We start from the raw sequence: 18,442 nt of genomic DNA on the forward strand, positions 1-18,442 counted from the left end.
CTTCCGGGTTAAAAGCGGATGTGACGTAGCGAACACCGCGCCGTGGTGTTTTTTTTATGCCAACCGGGAACTCGGAATTTTCCAATTCGCAACCTCTCAACTCAATTAATTAAAGCTTTATGTAAGTAACCGTCGGGAGAATGGTTTGTAGAAATGGTTAAAGAAAAATAAAATGCAGCTTTAATGTAATGAGTGATATTATTACTTTAGGTTAAAGGCCATTTAAAAATTTTGTTTGGTGCGACGGCATTATTAGGACCCAAGCACTATGACGTCATATTTTGTGAAAAATGCCCCAGAACTATAACATAAGCCGTATGATGTCATAGTGTGTGATTAGTTCCCAAGCACTATGACATTAACCCTATGACCTCCAAAAAACCCCAGAGCCCTTCACTATGACATAAGCCCAATGACATCACTATGACATCACCAGAATCCAGTTGTTTTTTGGGAGGTCATAACATGCTGAGCAGACGAAAGACCAACAAAAACATAACATGGTCAAAATATCATAAAAATCAGCACACAGAGAGGTATCTGCTGGTGTAGTGGTTAGCACTGTCGCCTTGCACCTCCAGGGTCCGGGTTCGATTCCCGTCTCTGTGTGCATGGAGTTTGCATATTGTCTCCGTGCTTGCGGGGTTTCTCCGGATACTCTGGTTTCCCTTATACAGTCCAAAGACCTGCAGGTTAGGTTTATTGGCAATACGGCCAAATTGCCGTAGTGTGTGTGTATGAGTGTGTGTGCCCTGCGATGGATTGGCACCCTGTCCAGGATGTACCCTGCCTCGTGCCCTAAGCCTCCTGGGATAGGCTCCAGGTCCCCGCAACCCTGAATACAGGATAAAGCGGTATAAAAGATGAGTGAGTGAAAGTGAGTAAGCTCAAACACACATGCAAGTACACTCCTACTAGGGGATTTATGGCGGCATGGTGGCTTAGTGGTAAGCACTGGCCTTGTACCGCTGCGTTTGATTCTCACCTCGGGGTCTGTGTGCATGAAGTTTGCATGTTCTCCCCGTGTTTCCTCCCACAGTTCAAAGACATGGAGATTAGGTTAATTAGCCCTCCCAAATTGCTGGTGTGTTCATGTGTGAATGTTGACCACAGGTTCTAAAATGGTTTCACTGGTCACCATTGGTCTTCACGGTCCCTGGTTGGACTACAGAGGTTTCTAGACGGATGGAGGGAGGGGATTTATACAATAACCACTGATAAGATCTCAAGAAATTGAGGATGCAAAATTGTAAGGGAATTATCAGTTTGATATGTCAAACAGTTCAGCCGGGGCGGTCTTAAACATATGTCAAAAAGTGGCTAATAACATCCTGGAGCACATCATATTGAGTGACATCATAGTGTGCCGCTTTTTTTCAGTATCTGGGGATTTTGAATTCAGATTTTGAATTTTTGACTTTTTTTTCTTAACAAATGTTACCTCATAGTCTGAATGATTTACAAGCTTTCGTCTGTAACAAGTAATTTAATAATAAAGCATTGTTCCATGTTAAAACGGTGTAACAAAATTAAGAGATGACAGTGTTAAGTTTAGTCATGTGTTGGGTTTATGTGTTTCGATATACATTTTGGGTAGATCTATAAACAGTGTAGAATCCTAAAGTAAGGTAATATTGTATAGGTAATAAGGTCAATTTGAGAGCAAGACCATTTTTACCAAGCTAGACAAATTAAAGTTACATTTATTGATATATATATTTTTTAATTCATAGAATAGTATTTGGGTAATTTACATATTAACAAATTCTATATATTTTTTTATGTTAAAGTAGGGAAATGTTTGATTTATTTAAGTTAAGCCTTTATTTATCACATACAAATTACGGCACAGTGAAATTCTTTTCAGGGTCAGCCAAGGTACTGTACCCATGGAGCAAACAGGGTTAAGGACCTTGCTTAAGAGCCCAACCTGGTGGACCTGGGGCTTGAGCTATTGACCTTCTGATTGGTTATTCAGAACCTTAATTCATTGAAAACAGCCAAAAAAATCATTTTACTGAAAAATATTTAATTTAATTAGCTTATATTATTTTCTTTACTCTGACTGGCTTACTGGCATAACTTTTTAAAGAAATATTCTTATATACATTTTAAATCTTATTCCTTCTGATATTATACCATTTTCTAAATATTAGTTAAAAGATAAAAATGTATAAAATACAAATAATATTTAGAAAATAGATTATCAAATTATGAATTCATTATAAATAAATTATAAATAACACAATTGTTAATGAACATTTATCAGCTGGAGTACGAATACGAAGTGGATCTGTAAGGATAATATAATTAAACACACCAACATCAATCAATATCAATTTCCTTCTAAAATCAGTTTATTTTCCACTTATCAACTTCCACTGTTGATTTTGAAATATTAACGTAAAAAAAAACAAAAACAAAAAAACAACAGCAACAACAAAGACATAACATAAAAATTGGTCTTTGCTTTAAAAGTACAAAGAAAGTAAAAGCACAGAGAAAAACAAAACATGAAAACACTGCTATCTCTGCACATTAAAAAAAAAAGATTCTACAGGCATTCTGAGGAGAACATTTTTTTTGTTGTTGCTTAAAACATAAAAAAAAAATGAGCAAGGACCACAAATACAATCATCATTAGAGTGCAGGGATTTCAGTGGAAAGGCCGAAAGCACATCGCGGTTGCTCAAACAAACAAACAAAAATTTGCTGCATGGTCCAGGTGGAGGACTTTCTCTCTTTCTCACTCGTACAGACTAACATGCAAGCACATTAATAAACGACACTAAAATAGCATGCTGAAACATTGATAAAATGTGCAGCAATGCCTGCGTCATATTGCTAGGGAAAAATGTTGCCCTTCATTCTGAATTCTCGGCCCTTCCACGTTCATTGCTCAACAAATAAAAACACATACAGTAGCTGAACACGGCCTTTAACAATCTCTTAGCAATCAATGTTCGATCTGGAACAAAACAGCGGCCCAAACAATACCATCCATATCACACATTCAAGGTCCGTCAACCCCTGAGTCCACCCATGGAACACACTCGCTGTCCCACTGTGTAATACGTGTAATGTGTGTGTCTGTTTTTTTTTTTTCTTATCAGTTGGTTTTGACGCATAGCGCTTCTACGCACACTCATATCCATCGTGTCGTTCACACGGTAATGGCGACAAGTGCTGAGGAGCTGGTGCTGGCGAACACAGGCTGATGTGGACGATGTGTGTGTGTGCGTGTGTGTGTGTGTGGCTTGATGGAGGAGGCAGGGCATGTTTGTGACACAGCCAGTGATGCATCATCCACACGGTGCTCTGCTTTAATTAAATCATCAGCTGAATGAGTGTTATTGGCAAATCAAGAATAAATGGTGATGACCTCACTTCCTCCACCCCGGACCAGCAGGACGCGCTCCAGGCCTTCGGTCAGAACCTCCAGGAATTCCATATCTGCGTTTTTTAGTCAAGGATAATTCATCATCACAGTAAATAATTTATTATGGTAGGTACAAAATCCAGGTACAAAATTCGGAAGGTGACGGTAAATATATTTCTAAAAATATTTTTTTATTTCATAAAACGAAAACCATTCTAAAAAAACACAACTCCCTTTATTTCTCTATATAATTTATATTTCTATCTATATATTTCTCTGCTACACTTATGCACTTATCCCAGTATTTTACTCGTGCTTGGTTACCATCCAGTTAAAAAGTTTTCACAGTACACCAGAGCCATGATCAGACTGCCTGCTTCATGTCTGAAACACTGGCCTCCCAGGAACTTCTTTAATGGCCCAAACATGTGGAAATGTGTGAGGGATGTGGCGATAACTCCCAGCCGAGTTCCTGTAATGTGCCATTTAAGTACTTAGTTATTTAGTAATGTTTTCAAAAATGTAATCATTTATTCAGGCAATTTATGCAATAAATTTATGCAATAAATAAATCATCACTCAATAAATTTATGCAATAAATTTATGGAATCACTGCTGTCTGAGTAATTAGCAGTTAACAGATTATGGGCCAAACTTCACTGAGTGATGATTGTAGAATAATTATAAAGGTCTTGACTAAAACAACATGCATGAGGAATCACCAAGGAGTTTTTATTTTCAGCAATGGAAAAGTATTCTTACTAGTTAATTTTATCAGTAAGTAACACTGTAATGTAATTGATTACTTTTGAATGACAGTAATTTTGTAATTTAATTAGTTACTTTAAAAAGTAACGTCCCCCAACACTGGCAGAGGATGTGAAATACAGGGTGGGTAAAAAGTAACTAAGGTATTAAAAATTGTATATGTAGTTTATTACATAGTTGGCGTCAACCAGTTTCCTCAAACAGCCGGGGATGGAATGCACTACTGAAAGAGGTTGTTTGGGATATTGATGAGAACTTCCTGAATCCGTGCCTACAAGTCCTCCAGTGTGCAAGGCTTTGTTCTGTACATCTCCTTTCTATTCTGGACAATCAAAAGTCTCGTGTTTTGCCTTGAACGTGACCTGCAATATGAAACGTTGAATACACCGAAAACAGCATGTGCAGGTGTGAGTGTGAAAGGATACAGTTTTCATCCCCTTCCGAGTTCCTGGGAGGTCCTGGCATGTTGAGGAGGACAAGCCGGGCATCATGGGATTTATTTACGATGACCTCATTGAGTTTGACTGCCGTGTGCATGCGCCGCACGTTGGAATGATCCCTGCGGGAGCGATATTACTCATTGACATAAAATCAGACACATGCAACAGGTCATTACTGTCGTTATTATTATTATAATTATTATTATTATTATCACTTCTTTATTAAGTAGATTCTCCAATGAGTTTTTTTTGTAACGAGTATTAAGTACAAGAGCAGAGGTGATCAAGCTTTAACTGTGGCTGCCCTCAAGGTTGTGGAATAACTTATAGCAACCTTTTATTATAAGATCAGCCTCATATCAATCTTAGTTAAAAACTAATATCTTCTCTTTGGCTTTTAATAACTAGAGAATGTTGAGTATCAGTAGCTTGTGAATGGTGGCTTATTGTTGTTTTGTTTTGCTTTAATGTTTTTACTTGATACTTTCTTATTATGAAGCATTTTGTTACCGGTTCCTTATAAAAGATAAAAGGCAGCGAAAAAGTATTTACCCCCTTGCTTATTTATTTGTTTGCATATTTTTCATAATAAATGTTTGAGATCTTTAAACAATTAGTAATATTACACACATATTTGTAAATACAAAATGTAGTTTTTAAATGCTTTAATTTATTAAGGGAAAAGAGCTGTCCAAATCTACCTGGCCCTATGTGAAAAAGTAATTGCTCCCTAAACCTAATAACTGGTTGCGCCACCCGTGGGAGCCATGCGAACAACTGCAACCAGGTGAGTCTCGTGTGTGAACCGTATACGGCCCTAAAAGAAAGCATTAGCAGAAGAAGACACATCGTTTGTTGATAATAAAAACGGATGCGGCTTGTGATAGCATGTGTGTAGCGAGTTTTAAGTTAATGTGCGATCGAAGCTTAAATAACAAAGTGATAAGAAAAGGAATATTAGGAAGAAGGAGAGCACAAATTATGATCATGGCCTTTTTTTGGAGCAGTGAATTTAGGACCACATATGGAAGTGGCCTGGGTCTGATTTAAAACAACCGGATTTGTGCTGTTCAGACTGTCATAAGAAAATCAGATATGAGTCACATCTGGTCAAAAAGATGGGCCAATTCAGCCTGCAGTGTGAACTAAGCCTGAGATCATCTCAATCGGATTTAAGTCCGAACTCCAAAACCTTCATTTTTTCCCTCAATAATTCCAGCCAATCAGACGTGGACTTGATGGTGTGATAATTTTCTTGCTGCATAACCATAACAAGTGCGCTTGAACCACGAACTGAGGCTGAACATTCTCGTTTAGGATTTCCATCATATTACCATTGATATAACCTTTTACACATAGGTTAGGCCAGGTAGGTTTGGACAACCTTTTTTCCCTTAACAAATAAAATAAACGCAGAGTGACTGGGGAGGAGCTTCTTCCCGCAGTCTCTCAACCACAACACCACACAGGAGTAACACCATTTTTTAAACATCCACAATTATTACAATGTCTCTTTGCACTCAGTCTGGACATTCTTGGACACATTCATGCACACTTACAAATTTATATTTCATTTCTTGGATCGTTGCATACAAGTCACTTTAATAAGACATTTTCATGCATATTTGCACACCCCCCCCCCGTCATTTTTCTTTATTTACACAAAAATTCCTATATTTTTCTATATTGCGCAGAATATTTTTTATTTGTACAGAATATTTTTATTTTATTCTAGCTTAATTTATTTCCTACTGTATTTCTTTTTTATTCATATTTATTTCTTATCTATAAGATTTTATTTTGAAGGTCACGGGCGGTCGTATAAGCATTTCACTGCATAGCGTACTGTGTATGACTGTGTATGTGACAAATAAAATTAGAATTTGAAATCATTATTTAAAAACTGCATCTTTATGCAGTTAAAAACTTTGTCTAATGATCTTAATCATTTTAAGTGTGAAAAATATTAAAATTCACAGTACTGTAAATACATTTTTGATTCGATTTGAAATATATGATTTCGAATAATGGACGATGTATGACTGATATATATTTAGTACCAGGGAATAATGCTTGGTTAGATCTAAGAGTATGTAGGACAAATAGATGTGTGTATTTTCCAAGTGTGTGAATGATCAGATTGATTGTCAAAACGTGTGTGTGAAACTCACGGCCGAATACTGAGCATGTCTCTGAATCCCTCGGGTGTGCTGCAGCCGGAGGGAATATGTGCTTGTGCACGCAGTTCCAGGGCTTTGTCTTTAGTCCAGGTCATGTGGACGCGCCGGAATTCAGAGGCTCCGCCCCCTCTGTCTGTCCCACCAGGTCCATCGGTCTCGTCGTCGTCATCGGAGCCAATGCTGGTCAAACGCAGCATAGAGTTTCTGTCCTTAACCAGCTGTGCCTACACACACACACACACACAGAGCGAGAGAAAATCTAATCAAATTTAAATTTCAGCAATCCTTTCTTGAGACATCTCTCACTTTGCCTCCCTGTCCATGTATGAGGCTCTAATCAATATTCTTCTCCCCACAACGTAATAAGTTCAGTATAATACAAGACACACACAGACGTGCACGTATGCACAGAGCGTACCTCTCTGTCTCGGTCCGATTTGGAGAGACGCATCTGGCGGAGCATTTGAGATCGCTGTTCCATCATCAGAGTTCTCTCATACGTGTACGCACTGATGTCACTGTCATGCTGAAAGAGAGAGAGAGAGAGAGAAAGAGAAAGAGAAAGAAAGAGAAAGATTTTGCTAGATCACGTCTTTTTCTTTGTCTTTCCGCTGTTCCCTTTCAGGGGTCGCCACAGCGAATTATCTGCCTCCATCTAACCCTATCCTCTGCATCCTCTTCTCTCACCCCAACTAACTTCATGTCCTCTCTCACTGCATCTATAAATCTCCTCCTTGGTCTTCCTCTAGACCTCCTGCCTGGCAGTTCCAACCTCAGCATCCTTCTACCGATATATTCACTGTCATCTCTCCTCTGAACATCTCTAAAACACCCAACATGGGTTGTCCCTCTGATGGACTCATTCTTGATCCCGTCCATCAAAGTGATCGATAAATAAAAATCTTCAAATAAATATCTAATATAAATAGATACACTGAAATACACCGAAATACAATTTTTTATAACAAGTACAAACAGCAAGGAAATTGAAAATGCTATGAAACAATACAATGTGCAAAAGCAAGAAAAAATCTAAACCTATAAACTATTTACTCTAAATAAAGAGTAAAAGTTGTATAAGAGTTGTTTTGTAAAAACAAACATTACATGTATTAGAAAAATACAGTTTAGCTATAAACGTTATTACAGTATCCTTTTTACTATTATGTTGTATATACTACAGTATATAGCAGGCATCACTGTGGTCCAGATCCGGACTGAGTGACGGTTTTATCCGGACCCTGATGCTTTTCTGATAAATGAGAATTATTAACATGCCAGTAATCTAACACTTTTTTCTGCGACTACGGTGTATTAGAGAGTGTGCGGAAATGAAAGCGTGACACAGCATGGCTTACACCAAGAAAAGGATCCGTAGACTATCAAAGATGAATAGGCTGATCGATATACTGTACATTGGAACCTGGGATTGTGATTAACGCGGTTTGTGAGTGTTTCACAAAGCAAGCAAAAATTTGTAATACATTTTGATTCGGAAAACAAACAAGTCTTGGTTTACGAGTACTGAGTATTATGTATCCCGCATGCCCTTCTTGTTTTTACGCTGAGCATCACGTGATCACAACTGATCCAACGTTTTACTCTCTTGCGCTGCGGAATTGTGGGTAATCGTCTCCCCTGCTGGGTCTTAGTGCGCGTCTCCTCACTGGTATAACCAACATCTGTGCTCGCACCTCCCTCTCTCCCCCCCAACACACACAGACCCACACACACACACACACTCTCTGCTCTACAGAGAAATACTGCTCTGTCGCGATTCTTTTCAAAAAAGAGTAAAAAGGTAAAGTGTTCAAAAACAGTTCAAAAAGGTAAAGTGCAGGTTAATTTGTTTTATTTTTACTTTACATTTTGTGTTAATTATTTGTATGTATTTATTTTTTGGGGACTGTGGAACAAATAATTTTATTTATTTATTTATTTATTTTTTAAATAAGTTTCCATTATTTCTTATGAGAAAATTAAATTTGATTTACGAGTTTTTTGGAATACGAGCCCACTTGTTGTTTGTATTCCATCCGAATACAAGGAAAGTTTAAACTATCCACATGCTTAACATAGCTACTGAAAATCGTTTATTATACACCCAGACACAAAATCATCGAGACACACCCCTCTAATTTCAGCAAACATTTTCGTTTATCTACTTAAAGGACAATACTATAGAAATTAAACTTGCATATATTTTAGAGTAAAAAAAGGTGGCGACGAAAGTGAGTACACCCTAAGTGATAACAGCTGTACATCTTAAACCGTGCAAAGTCACGTCGTCCTATTCATCATGTTCATCTGGTTAAGTACGTCTCCAGACCTGAACACTATTAAGCACCTGTGGGACGTCCTCAAGCGGAAGGTGGCGAAGCGCTGTGTGTCTGACATCCAGCAGCTCCGAGACGTCATTATAGAGAAGAAGAAGAGGATCCCAGCAACAGCATGTGCAGCTCTGGTGATTCCATGCCCAGAAGTTTTAAAATTTTGTAAAATACTGACACTTTTCGACATGTTCGCTTAAGGTGTACTTATTTCCGTTTATGGTCTTGCATGTTGAGTATTTTCATCATCACTTGAGAACATATAATAAAGTGGTTGCTGAAATGTGAGGGCGTACTTACACTTTTGTCAGGGGAATACTTAATTTTGTAATAGAAATCTGAATCCTTAAACAAACATGAAATTCTGTCTTCAGTTTGAAGAATATTCTAGACCAGACCTTCTTAATTTTTAATTCCTGTATTCCTGATATTACATAGAGTTTATACTGATATAAAAGAATAAATTGTCCTAAATAGCAGATGACGTCTCGTACCATCTCTACGACCTCGACTTCAGCCTCTATGCGCAGGTGGTAAAGAAAGGTGGCTAGGTCCTTCTTCATCTGAATAGAGTTATCCTCCATCTGAGCTACGGTGAAGATGCGCATCCCGCATTTACGCCAAACCTAACACACACACACACACACACTCAAACTATTAACACATTTATAAAAAAAAAAACATAATTTACAAATAATCTAATACTGTTCACTAAACTACGCTATACCTTGTGTTGGCGCAGCAGGAAGGGCAGGAGCATGAGCATGCCTCCGTCATGTACGATCCACCACACGTCGATGTAACCGTCTGTACACGGCTCGCTGTTCGTGGGAAACAGGGAGATGTTCTTGGGCACCAGTAGGGCGAGGTGGGCCGCCGTCGTCAAGCGCACCGTGTCTGCAAAATCAGAAAATGATATAACCACAACTTCAGATAGGGGGCAGTGTAGAATATTAATCAATGATGGCTGGTGTATTTAACCAGCAGCCTGATATACTGTAAATTTTAAGTAGCGTGTGGTTAATGAGTTATTATATATAATACATAGAACAGCTAACTAAAGTAGTATATTTCTTTTTTGTGTGTGTATATTTTTATTGATTTTTAACAACAACAAAAAAGCAGAGACAAATCGGTATACAATAGACACTAATGATGGGAAGTTTAAATCATTTTAGTGACTCGGTTCTTTTAATCTCATCATAAAAATGAGCGAATCTTTTTTAGAGTCATTTAGTTCATTTCGTTCTTTTGATCAGAAATAAAATAAAATGTTTCATTTTCAATAAACAGACCCCCAACACGTCTACATACACAACTTTTGGCTATAGTTCTAGTAATGAAAATATTACAATGCAGCTAAGGACATATTATAATAAACAGAATGAGCAGCTCATCTCTCATATCTTCTGATGATCTTTTGAAGAAAAGAACGAACGATTCGGACTAGAAGACTCAAAGGTACCTACTCATTTCTGTTTCCTGTACATAACATACAGAGGTTTTGCAATGCTTTGCGCGGCCAGGAAAAAAAATAGGGGATCTACAAGATACATAAGATAATGACCTTAAGATAAGTATACATTTTTTTTGGCCAGATAAGTAATGAAATCAGAAGAAAGATCTAGTTATGTTTTACAATTTCACAGGTACACAGTTGGAGAAAAAGTGAGTTTTCTATCCAGTATTTTCTGAACACATCAATTTTCTTACAATCCCAAAATAAATGCAACAATGTCCTTTTTTCTAAATTACATTTAAAACACAGCTGAGATAACGTTCGGGCCCATGGACAGAAATTGAAGTTGATTAATGAAAAACCTCCTCACATATATAGAGCCGTGAATGACTGGAGTAGTATATTTCTTGTCTGCATAACTTATAAGTAATAACTTGTTAAAAAGCAATCAACAACAACAACAAAATAAGTATGCCTGTCACAAAAGTACAATCATTGAAAACAATTCTAGTTTTTTAAAATCTTAAACGGTTAAACAGAAAGATACCGCTTTAACACGATCTGCTTAAAACATGCTTGCATGTTATAATCTAGATTTTTAATTACTTAGGTCTTAATCTAGAAACAAAAGTAATGCCTGACAGACGATTTCTCTCTTCACTCACTGATGAAGGTCTTCCAGCTTTGCGGGTCTTCGCTCTGTCTCCATGCGTGTGGCCAGCCCATCACCACGGTGTTCGGCTGCATACCGCCCAGGCCGCTTGATTGGATCATGTGACTTATGCCTTCGCGAGGCTTTTGGGCCACGATGCACTGCACGAAGCCCTTCACCCGCTCTTTCTCCATCAGGTGCTTCAGTGTCTGAGATTGAGAAAGACAGAGAGAGAGAGAGAGAGAGAGAGAGAGAGAGAGAGAGCAGAGAAAAGGAATACACGGTTATAACCTGGTCTTTTCTGTATGAAAAATGAAACACATATTGTTAAAATATTGAGTTTCAAGGCGTCGGTTTCAAGGATTAGGACGAGTTGCAGCATTATGATTAATAATAAAAAAAAATTACGAGTTACCTATTTATCTCGATTACATGTTTCAGGATAATCCTGTCAGCGCTATTAAATAATATAAAGAATATGTTGTGCTGCAGTGTACCGGGCACGATTTACAGCACGATGGTACCAGTGCCTGAAATGATACCTAAAAAAATATATAATTACAATAAAAAAAAGCTACAAAAAAGGGTGAATAAAATTACATAGCCTCCAATTCCTCCCCGTCACTAGGGGGCTCCCACATTAAGGCTACTACTACCACTCAGTCGGAAAGACCGAAGTCTATCACGTGTTTCCTCCGAAACCTCGTGACGCGAGCCGACTGCATCTTTCCAAACTGCTCACTTGCACACTGTTGGGGGCGGCGTAACACACTCGGAGGACAGCGCTATCTGCTTCTTCCGCTTGCGTAAGCTCACAAACGCCCCTGATTGGCTGTAGAGCCGTGATTAATGTGGGAGTACCTTTCATCCCTCCCCTCTGAGAGAGCTCGGCCAATCAGCCAATCTAGGCCCACGGCTGTCAGAGGTTAAAACATCACCCGGGAATCGAACCAGCGATCTCCGGATGATGGGATGAGCACTTTACCACTGCACCACTCGGAGGCCTTTTTTTTTTTTTTTTTTTTTTTTTTTTAAATACATAAATAAATTAAATAAACAATATGTTTAAGGTATAAATAAATATAATGAGATACAAAACACAACTAAATTATACACTACCTAACCCAACTACAGTGATTTAACACAAATTACCTGAAAGTAGTTGGTATTCTCAGTACGCGTCAAAATTTTAGCACACCTCTGGAAAGATTAGTTGCATTTACATAATTAGAGCTTTCTGATTTTCGTTCACGGGCATTTTCTCAGACCGCAAATAATTTTTCACGTGCGGTGGCACCAAAATCTGCGCTCTGATTTGGTTCTAGTACACACTGGTTATATACAGGTACTGATAACATGTAGGCATAGGGTGTCGGTATCCAACCCTACTGTATATAAAACGTGAGTTTATTGAAGAATATTTTCAGAATAAAACAACTTTACTGTCTGCCTTACTTTTTCACATTTTTCCTGCACTTTGAATTTACTCGGGTTATCTTTGTGTAATATTAAAATTTGAACCATTATTAAAAAACATTAGGAAGGGGGCAAATACTTTTTCACAGCATAACAGGCCTGATTTAACGAATAGAGTAAAACTGAACGCTGATGGATGTATTAATGTGTCCATGAAGAAACCGCTAGAATTTAATACTAACATAATCAATGGACCTGACGGACACACAGATTTATAGCTGGGCGAATAAGTGGCGGAAAAAGAAATCCAGAGTACCTGTTCGGCGGCGAGCGACTCCCCGTAGGCGTACAGGAAGTTTCCGGTGATGACAGTGCCCACGATGGTTAAACCTTTTCCGGCCTTTAGCTGAGAGGCGAACGTGAGCAGGCGTGGAGATTTAACGTGCGCGTCTTCATCTAGCTTCAGCAGAACCAGAAGTTGAGGTCTGAACACACACAAAACCACAGGTGGACAATAAAAAAAGATGATTTGTTTAAAAAAAAAAAAAGTGTGTGGGGATATCTATATATCTATCTATCTATATCTATATATATAATTAAATAAAAGTATGCACCTCCAGTTCTTGGTGTGTGGTGGCCCTTCCTCAAGTCTGAGTAAGGCAAAGCGAGCTGCACTCAGTGAGAGACCTCTAATCCCATCTCCCCACTCTTTCTCCGCCCTGGAACACACACACACACACACATCAGTAAATCAGAAAATCAAAAGGGCAAGAATGTAGAATCTAAAATATCAGAACCTATCACACACATATATGGCCTCCTATCAGGACCAGGCTTTAATCTTAAACCAATAGGCGCTAGATCGTTCTCTAGCGCAGTGGTCTCCAACCATTCTTTTGCACCACAGACCAGTTTTATGTAAGACCTGACGTGTTTTTCACGGACCAGCCATCACACGCTTGTAACAAAGCATATTAAAGGGCAATATTATGTTCACATCTAGGAGTGATGGGGGTGCAGTGAAACCTGAAGTGTATTCCTTATGTCCTTAAGTCTGCTCTGTAATAACATTTTTATTATGGACGCAAGTGTTTTGTTAAAAATAACAAAACAACAAAAAAAAAAAGATGCTTTTGTGGAGATGTGAGGATATTCTGCCTTAATTTTAATCCAGAAAGTTGTTTCAACCGCCCTAATTTATTACACAGAGCTTGGAATACGTGAATCACGTGCAGAAAGTGAATGGGAAACGATCTGATTATTATTTTTTAAATCACTCTGCAAAATGAAATATATATATTCCTTTTGTGAAAGCCCGGTACCGGTCCAAGGCCTGGTGACTGGGGGTAACCAGGTGGCGGCAAGGCTCGTCTTTTTAAATATGCATATCAACTTTAATGTCTTTAATAACTGTGTTTATTAATTTTATTACTTATATTAATTACTTGACTTCTACATACCCAACACTTATATTATGATTTACAGTATGATATCATTGTTTATGTATAATGTATAATAATTATTTATTATTATTTACTATAATGTATATATACACAACATTATCTATTTAATCTTTTTGATCTTAAATGTCTACTGTTTTATTTTTGATTGATTTTATTCTCAATTCTTTATAAGAAAGTGACTTTTTCAGTTTCTTACTTTTAATGTGTTTGAAATGCACTTAGAAATAAAATATATTATTATCATTATTATAGAAATATGAAAAAAGAGGTGGAAAGTGTGACAAGGGTTACACTAACCCAAGGGTTACGCTAACCCTAACCCAAACTATCAAAGTGTAAACATTAAAAATAAAAATATTAAAACACAACAATATGCATAAATAGAAGTACCATTTTGACATTACTAGGACGGATGTATTTTTATAAAAATTCTCCATCTAAGCCAATAGTAAATTGTATTTCTGTGGGCAACTTAAATCAATTATCTTTTTTTCCCCCCTCTGTTTGATTTTTTTTTTCTAGCTCGTGCTAAATGCATGAAGCCATGCAAGGATTCTGGTTCTCATGGAAACGTACCCGTGATACTCGATATACTTATAAATCATCCCGGCGATCACCATGGCGACAAGTGCGTAGTACCAGGATGAAATAAACATTAGTGCCAGGCAAATGATCATCCCTAAAAATGAGAGTGTCCTGAGAGAGAGAGAGAGAGAGAGAGAGAGAGAGAGATTTTTTAAAAGATCATAAAAGCTTAGACAGCAAATATTAAACAGGCACCATGTGGAGAGAGAATGTGTGTGTTTAGATACAGGTGTGTGTGTGTGTGTGTACCAGTGATAATAGGAGAAACGAGGTCTCCAGTTAGGGGTCCTCAGCAAAGTCTGAAGAGCACAGGCCAAATTCACAAACAGATAACACATTAGGAAAAACCTGCAAAGAGAAAAAAAAAGGTTGATTATGAGTTCAAATGTTCACCATAATACACTCTGTACATTGCAAATTCTTAGTTTTTTTTTTTGTTTGTTTTTTTGCAAAATCAGCATTACAAAAGGCCAAAATTGTGACGAGTAAGGAATAAAACATGACAGGACACACTGAAAAACAACAACAAGAAAAAAAAATGCAACTATTCTGAGAAAAGAACAAAGTCCTGTGTTTGGACGACTTCCCCTGCATAAAGCATTAGCAGTGACTGAAGTCATCTTCCATAAATGTTAAACAGCTTCTTACAGAAGGCAATGTTTATAATTTGCACCTTGTTAAATAACAACAGGGTTTTATGTAATTAAATGTGATGTAACTGTTACTAAAAAAATTATAAGAAACGTGTCCTAATATAATCCTGAGACTTATATAATCATAGTTAGTGCTACTGCTATATATAAAAACAATCAGCTTCTGATCAGATCTCAGAATTCAGCAGCCGTGTAGTGTAATGATGACTGAACAATGTGTACAGATAGGTTTTGTGTGTGATTATGTATGTGCGAATATGCCTACATACATAGAAAGAATAGGAGCGACCAGGTCCAGTGAAGCGATGAGGATCCCCAGTTCAGCGATGAAGGCGGTCAGCAGCAGGGCCCACGTAGGCTCGCCGTTAGCTTTACCGTGACCAAAAACCTGCAACGGGATAAACAGAATGCCTTAAAAATGAATTATTCCAGTTTACACGTTCAAATGTTAATACACCCCTGGGTGTGCCATTTGTAAATATTAAAGAAAATCTCTATAAATCAGGTGGATCATAATGATCCAAAATTCAAACACTGGACCTACTCTGAGGAAGGGGATGATGTTATCTTTAGCGATGGCCTGAAGCAATCTCGGGGCGCCGGTCAGTGACTGAAGGCCTGCACCGCATGTCGAGAAGAAAGATCCGATCACGATGACCCAGGGGGAGGGCCATGCAAGCGTGCCTACAACCAAGTTCCCTTTCACAGAATCTCCAAACCTGCAGGGAAAAGTAAGAAACACACAAAAAATGGATTAATGGATGGATAGATGGAAATAACTAAAAATAATTACAGTTAAATGAAGAAATTAAACAAGACTCTGGATGGATGGATAAGGAAGAGGAGCAAATGAATAAAAAGCCAATTAAATTAGCTAATTAATTATAAGAACAAGAAGAAATCAAAATTTTGAGATGCATGGATGGATGGATGGAAGAAAGGACATAATAATAAATGAGACAAAAATGTTGTAAGAAAAAAAGAACTAAAATAGGAAAAAAAGAACTAAAATAGGAAAAAAAGAAATAAATAAAAAGGCAGAGTAAAGCAAAATAAGAAAAAAGAGAAGGATGAATAAAAAAATATAAGAAAAACAAATAGAGAAAATATAAAAGAAAGAACCAAAATAAATAAAAAAGAAAGAAAATACAACGTAGAAAAAGAATGAGAGAAAAGAAAAGGGAGAAAAAAACAGAATAATAAAAAATAGAAGGATGAAGGAAGAAAGAAAAAAAGAAATAATATAATAAGAAAAACAAAGAGAAAATAATACGAAAAAAAGAACCAAAAGAAAAAGAAAGAAAATAATATGAAAGAGAGAAACCAAAATCAGAAAAAAAAGAAGGAAGAAAAAAAAGAAAGAAAGGAAAGGGAAAAGGGAGGGTAAAATAAAAAAATAAAAAAAGAAGGATGAAGGAAAAAATATAATAATATATTTAAATATAATAATATTTTTTTCTTTCATATAATATGAAAGAAAAAACCAAAATAAGTAGAAAAAGAAAGAAAGCAAGAAGCAAGATAATATGAAAAAAAAGGAAGAAGAAAAGGAAAAAAATCTAAAGTTGTGAATGGGAAGTCTGAGTTAATGTATGGATCAATGGACGAATAATAAAGGCAAAGAAAGAAAGTGTGCTCACTTGTCTCTGAGAAGAACTCCCTCCACACAGGCCCCAAACAGCACCACGCTGCTCAGATCTGGCGCTCTGACTCAGGAAAACATTTCAATAATGCAAAAACACCTTGGCCTCAAACTATCGCTGTGAGCCAGAGTGCGTGTTAAAGGATACACACTAGAGAGGTGGTGAGGATGGCTAGAATAGTTCCGATGGGAATGGAGCGCTGGGCGTCCTTCAGATCCCCTGAGCGATTTGAGCCTGCCATGATGCCTGTGAATAAGGACATGGATAAGAGAGAAGACGTATAAATTTCAACAAATGTGGTGAACATAATGTAAGAAGGAGGAGGAGAAGAAGAAAGCTGCGCACCTGTCACGGACGGAAAGAAGATTCCCACCAACAGGGTGAAGGACGTGGTGATGTCCACGAAGACGTATGGAAGGTGATGGTTGGAGAACGTGGAGGGTGAGCTGGGGGTGGGGTTTGAACCTCGCTCTAGAAGATCTCCTTTACTCAGGTATGAACTCCAAAGGTTTTCTGTAGAAGAACCAATTATTGCAAAGTTGGTCAAATCCAACATCGTAACTTCAGGGACAAAATATTCACTTGCTGCTTTATACTGTATATCCCACCTATCTCCAGGTGCCACTGTACTAAGATAATCAATCCCAGGTCAGGTGTGAAAATTATTCCTCATGCTCACAAATTTGCATCCTGGAATATACCCATGGCATCAGGAAAGAAAAACTCAATAGATGTGATAACCTGGTAATTCGGTACATTCAGCTCGTCAGCTGACTTTATTTTATTGCCACATAACATTGCTGAGCCTGGACCTGACCAACTGAAGCAACCCCAGATCATAACACTGCCTCCAGATTATACTAAGCATGATGGGTGCATCACTACATGTGCTTCCCTTCTTACCATGATGCATCCATCACTCATCAGACTACATGACCCTTTTCCATAACTTAAATGTCTAAAAATCTTTAAATTGAAGCCTTCTTTGGCCACACAGCTGTTTTAGTCCCAATCCTGTAACTTCTCATCACATTGGGTATGAAAATGCTCTTCCTTTTACTATTAAACATAGCTTTGCTTTTGCCTTCCTTTTTTTTTTTTTTTTTACAATGTAACTTGAAGTGTTTAAGTGATCTCCATCCATGATGTTTTCCTACCACATTTCTCCCACAAAGTTGATGGGTCAGCACTGTCCTTACAAGTTTTGATAATGTGTCGATTGGTTCTTAACCTAGTTCCTTCCTCTTTTTTGTCTTTCAGGCGTTCCTTTTCAGGGGTCGCCACAGCATCTCCATCTAACCCTATCCTCTGCATCTTCTTCTCTCACACCAACTAACTTCGTATCCTCTCACACTACATCCATAAATCTCCTCTTTGGTCTTCCTCTAGACCACCTGCCTGGCAGTTCCAACCTCGGCATCTCCCCTTTGACCCATCTCAATCTAGCCTCTCTGACTTCATCTCCAAAACATCT

The 18,442-nt window shown here is 37.7% G+C and overlaps 1 protein-coding gene across 2 annotated transcripts in view; it reads right to left on the minus strand.

The window, feature by feature from the left end:
• Positions 1-2,404: 2,404 nt before the first annotated feature.
• The window catches only part of LOC128508329 (solute carrier family 12 member 6-like), a 35,672-nt gene continuing 19,634 nt past the window's right edge, over positions 2,405-18,442 (minus strand). For both annotated transcript variants that reach the window (XM_053479608.1, XM_053479607.1), the window contains exons 10-25: positions 17,314-17,481; positions 17,116-17,214; positions 16,966-17,023; positions 15,870-16,044; positions 15,595-15,713; positions 14,922-15,020; positions 14,664-14,783; positions 13,239-13,343; positions 12,941-13,109; positions 11,222-11,417; positions 9,825-9,994; positions 9,592-9,723; positions 7,186-7,293; positions 6,759-6,991; positions 4,573-4,706; positions 2,405-3,453 (exon numbers count right to left, since the gene is read on the minus strand). In XM_053479608.1, coding sequence (XP_053335583.1) covers positions 3,362-3,453; positions 4,573-4,706; positions 6,759-6,991; positions 7,186-7,293; positions 9,592-9,723; positions 9,825-9,994; positions 11,222-11,417; positions 12,941-13,109; positions 13,239-13,343; positions 14,664-14,783; positions 14,922-15,020; positions 15,595-15,713; positions 15,870-16,044; positions 16,966-17,023; positions 17,116-17,214; positions 17,314-17,481 — 2,177 coding nt within the window. In that variant the 3' untranslated portion in view covers positions 2,405-3,361. The remainder of the gene's footprint in view (positions 3,454-4,572; positions 4,707-6,758; positions 6,992-7,185; positions 7,294-9,591; positions 9,724-9,824; positions 9,995-11,221; positions 11,418-12,940; positions 13,110-13,238; positions 13,344-14,663; positions 14,784-14,921; positions 15,021-15,594; positions 15,714-15,869; positions 16,045-16,965; positions 17,024-17,115; positions 17,215-17,313; positions 17,482-18,442) is intronic.

The sequence above is a fragment of the Clarias gariepinus genome, chromosome 20 (assembly GCF_024256425.1).
Source record: "Clarias gariepinus isolate MV-2021 ecotype Netherlands chromosome 20, CGAR_prim_01v2, whole genome shotgun sequence".
In the NCBI taxonomy this organism is placed as follows: domain Eukaryota; kingdom Metazoa; phylum Chordata; class Actinopteri; order Siluriformes; family Clariidae; genus Clarias; species Clarias gariepinus.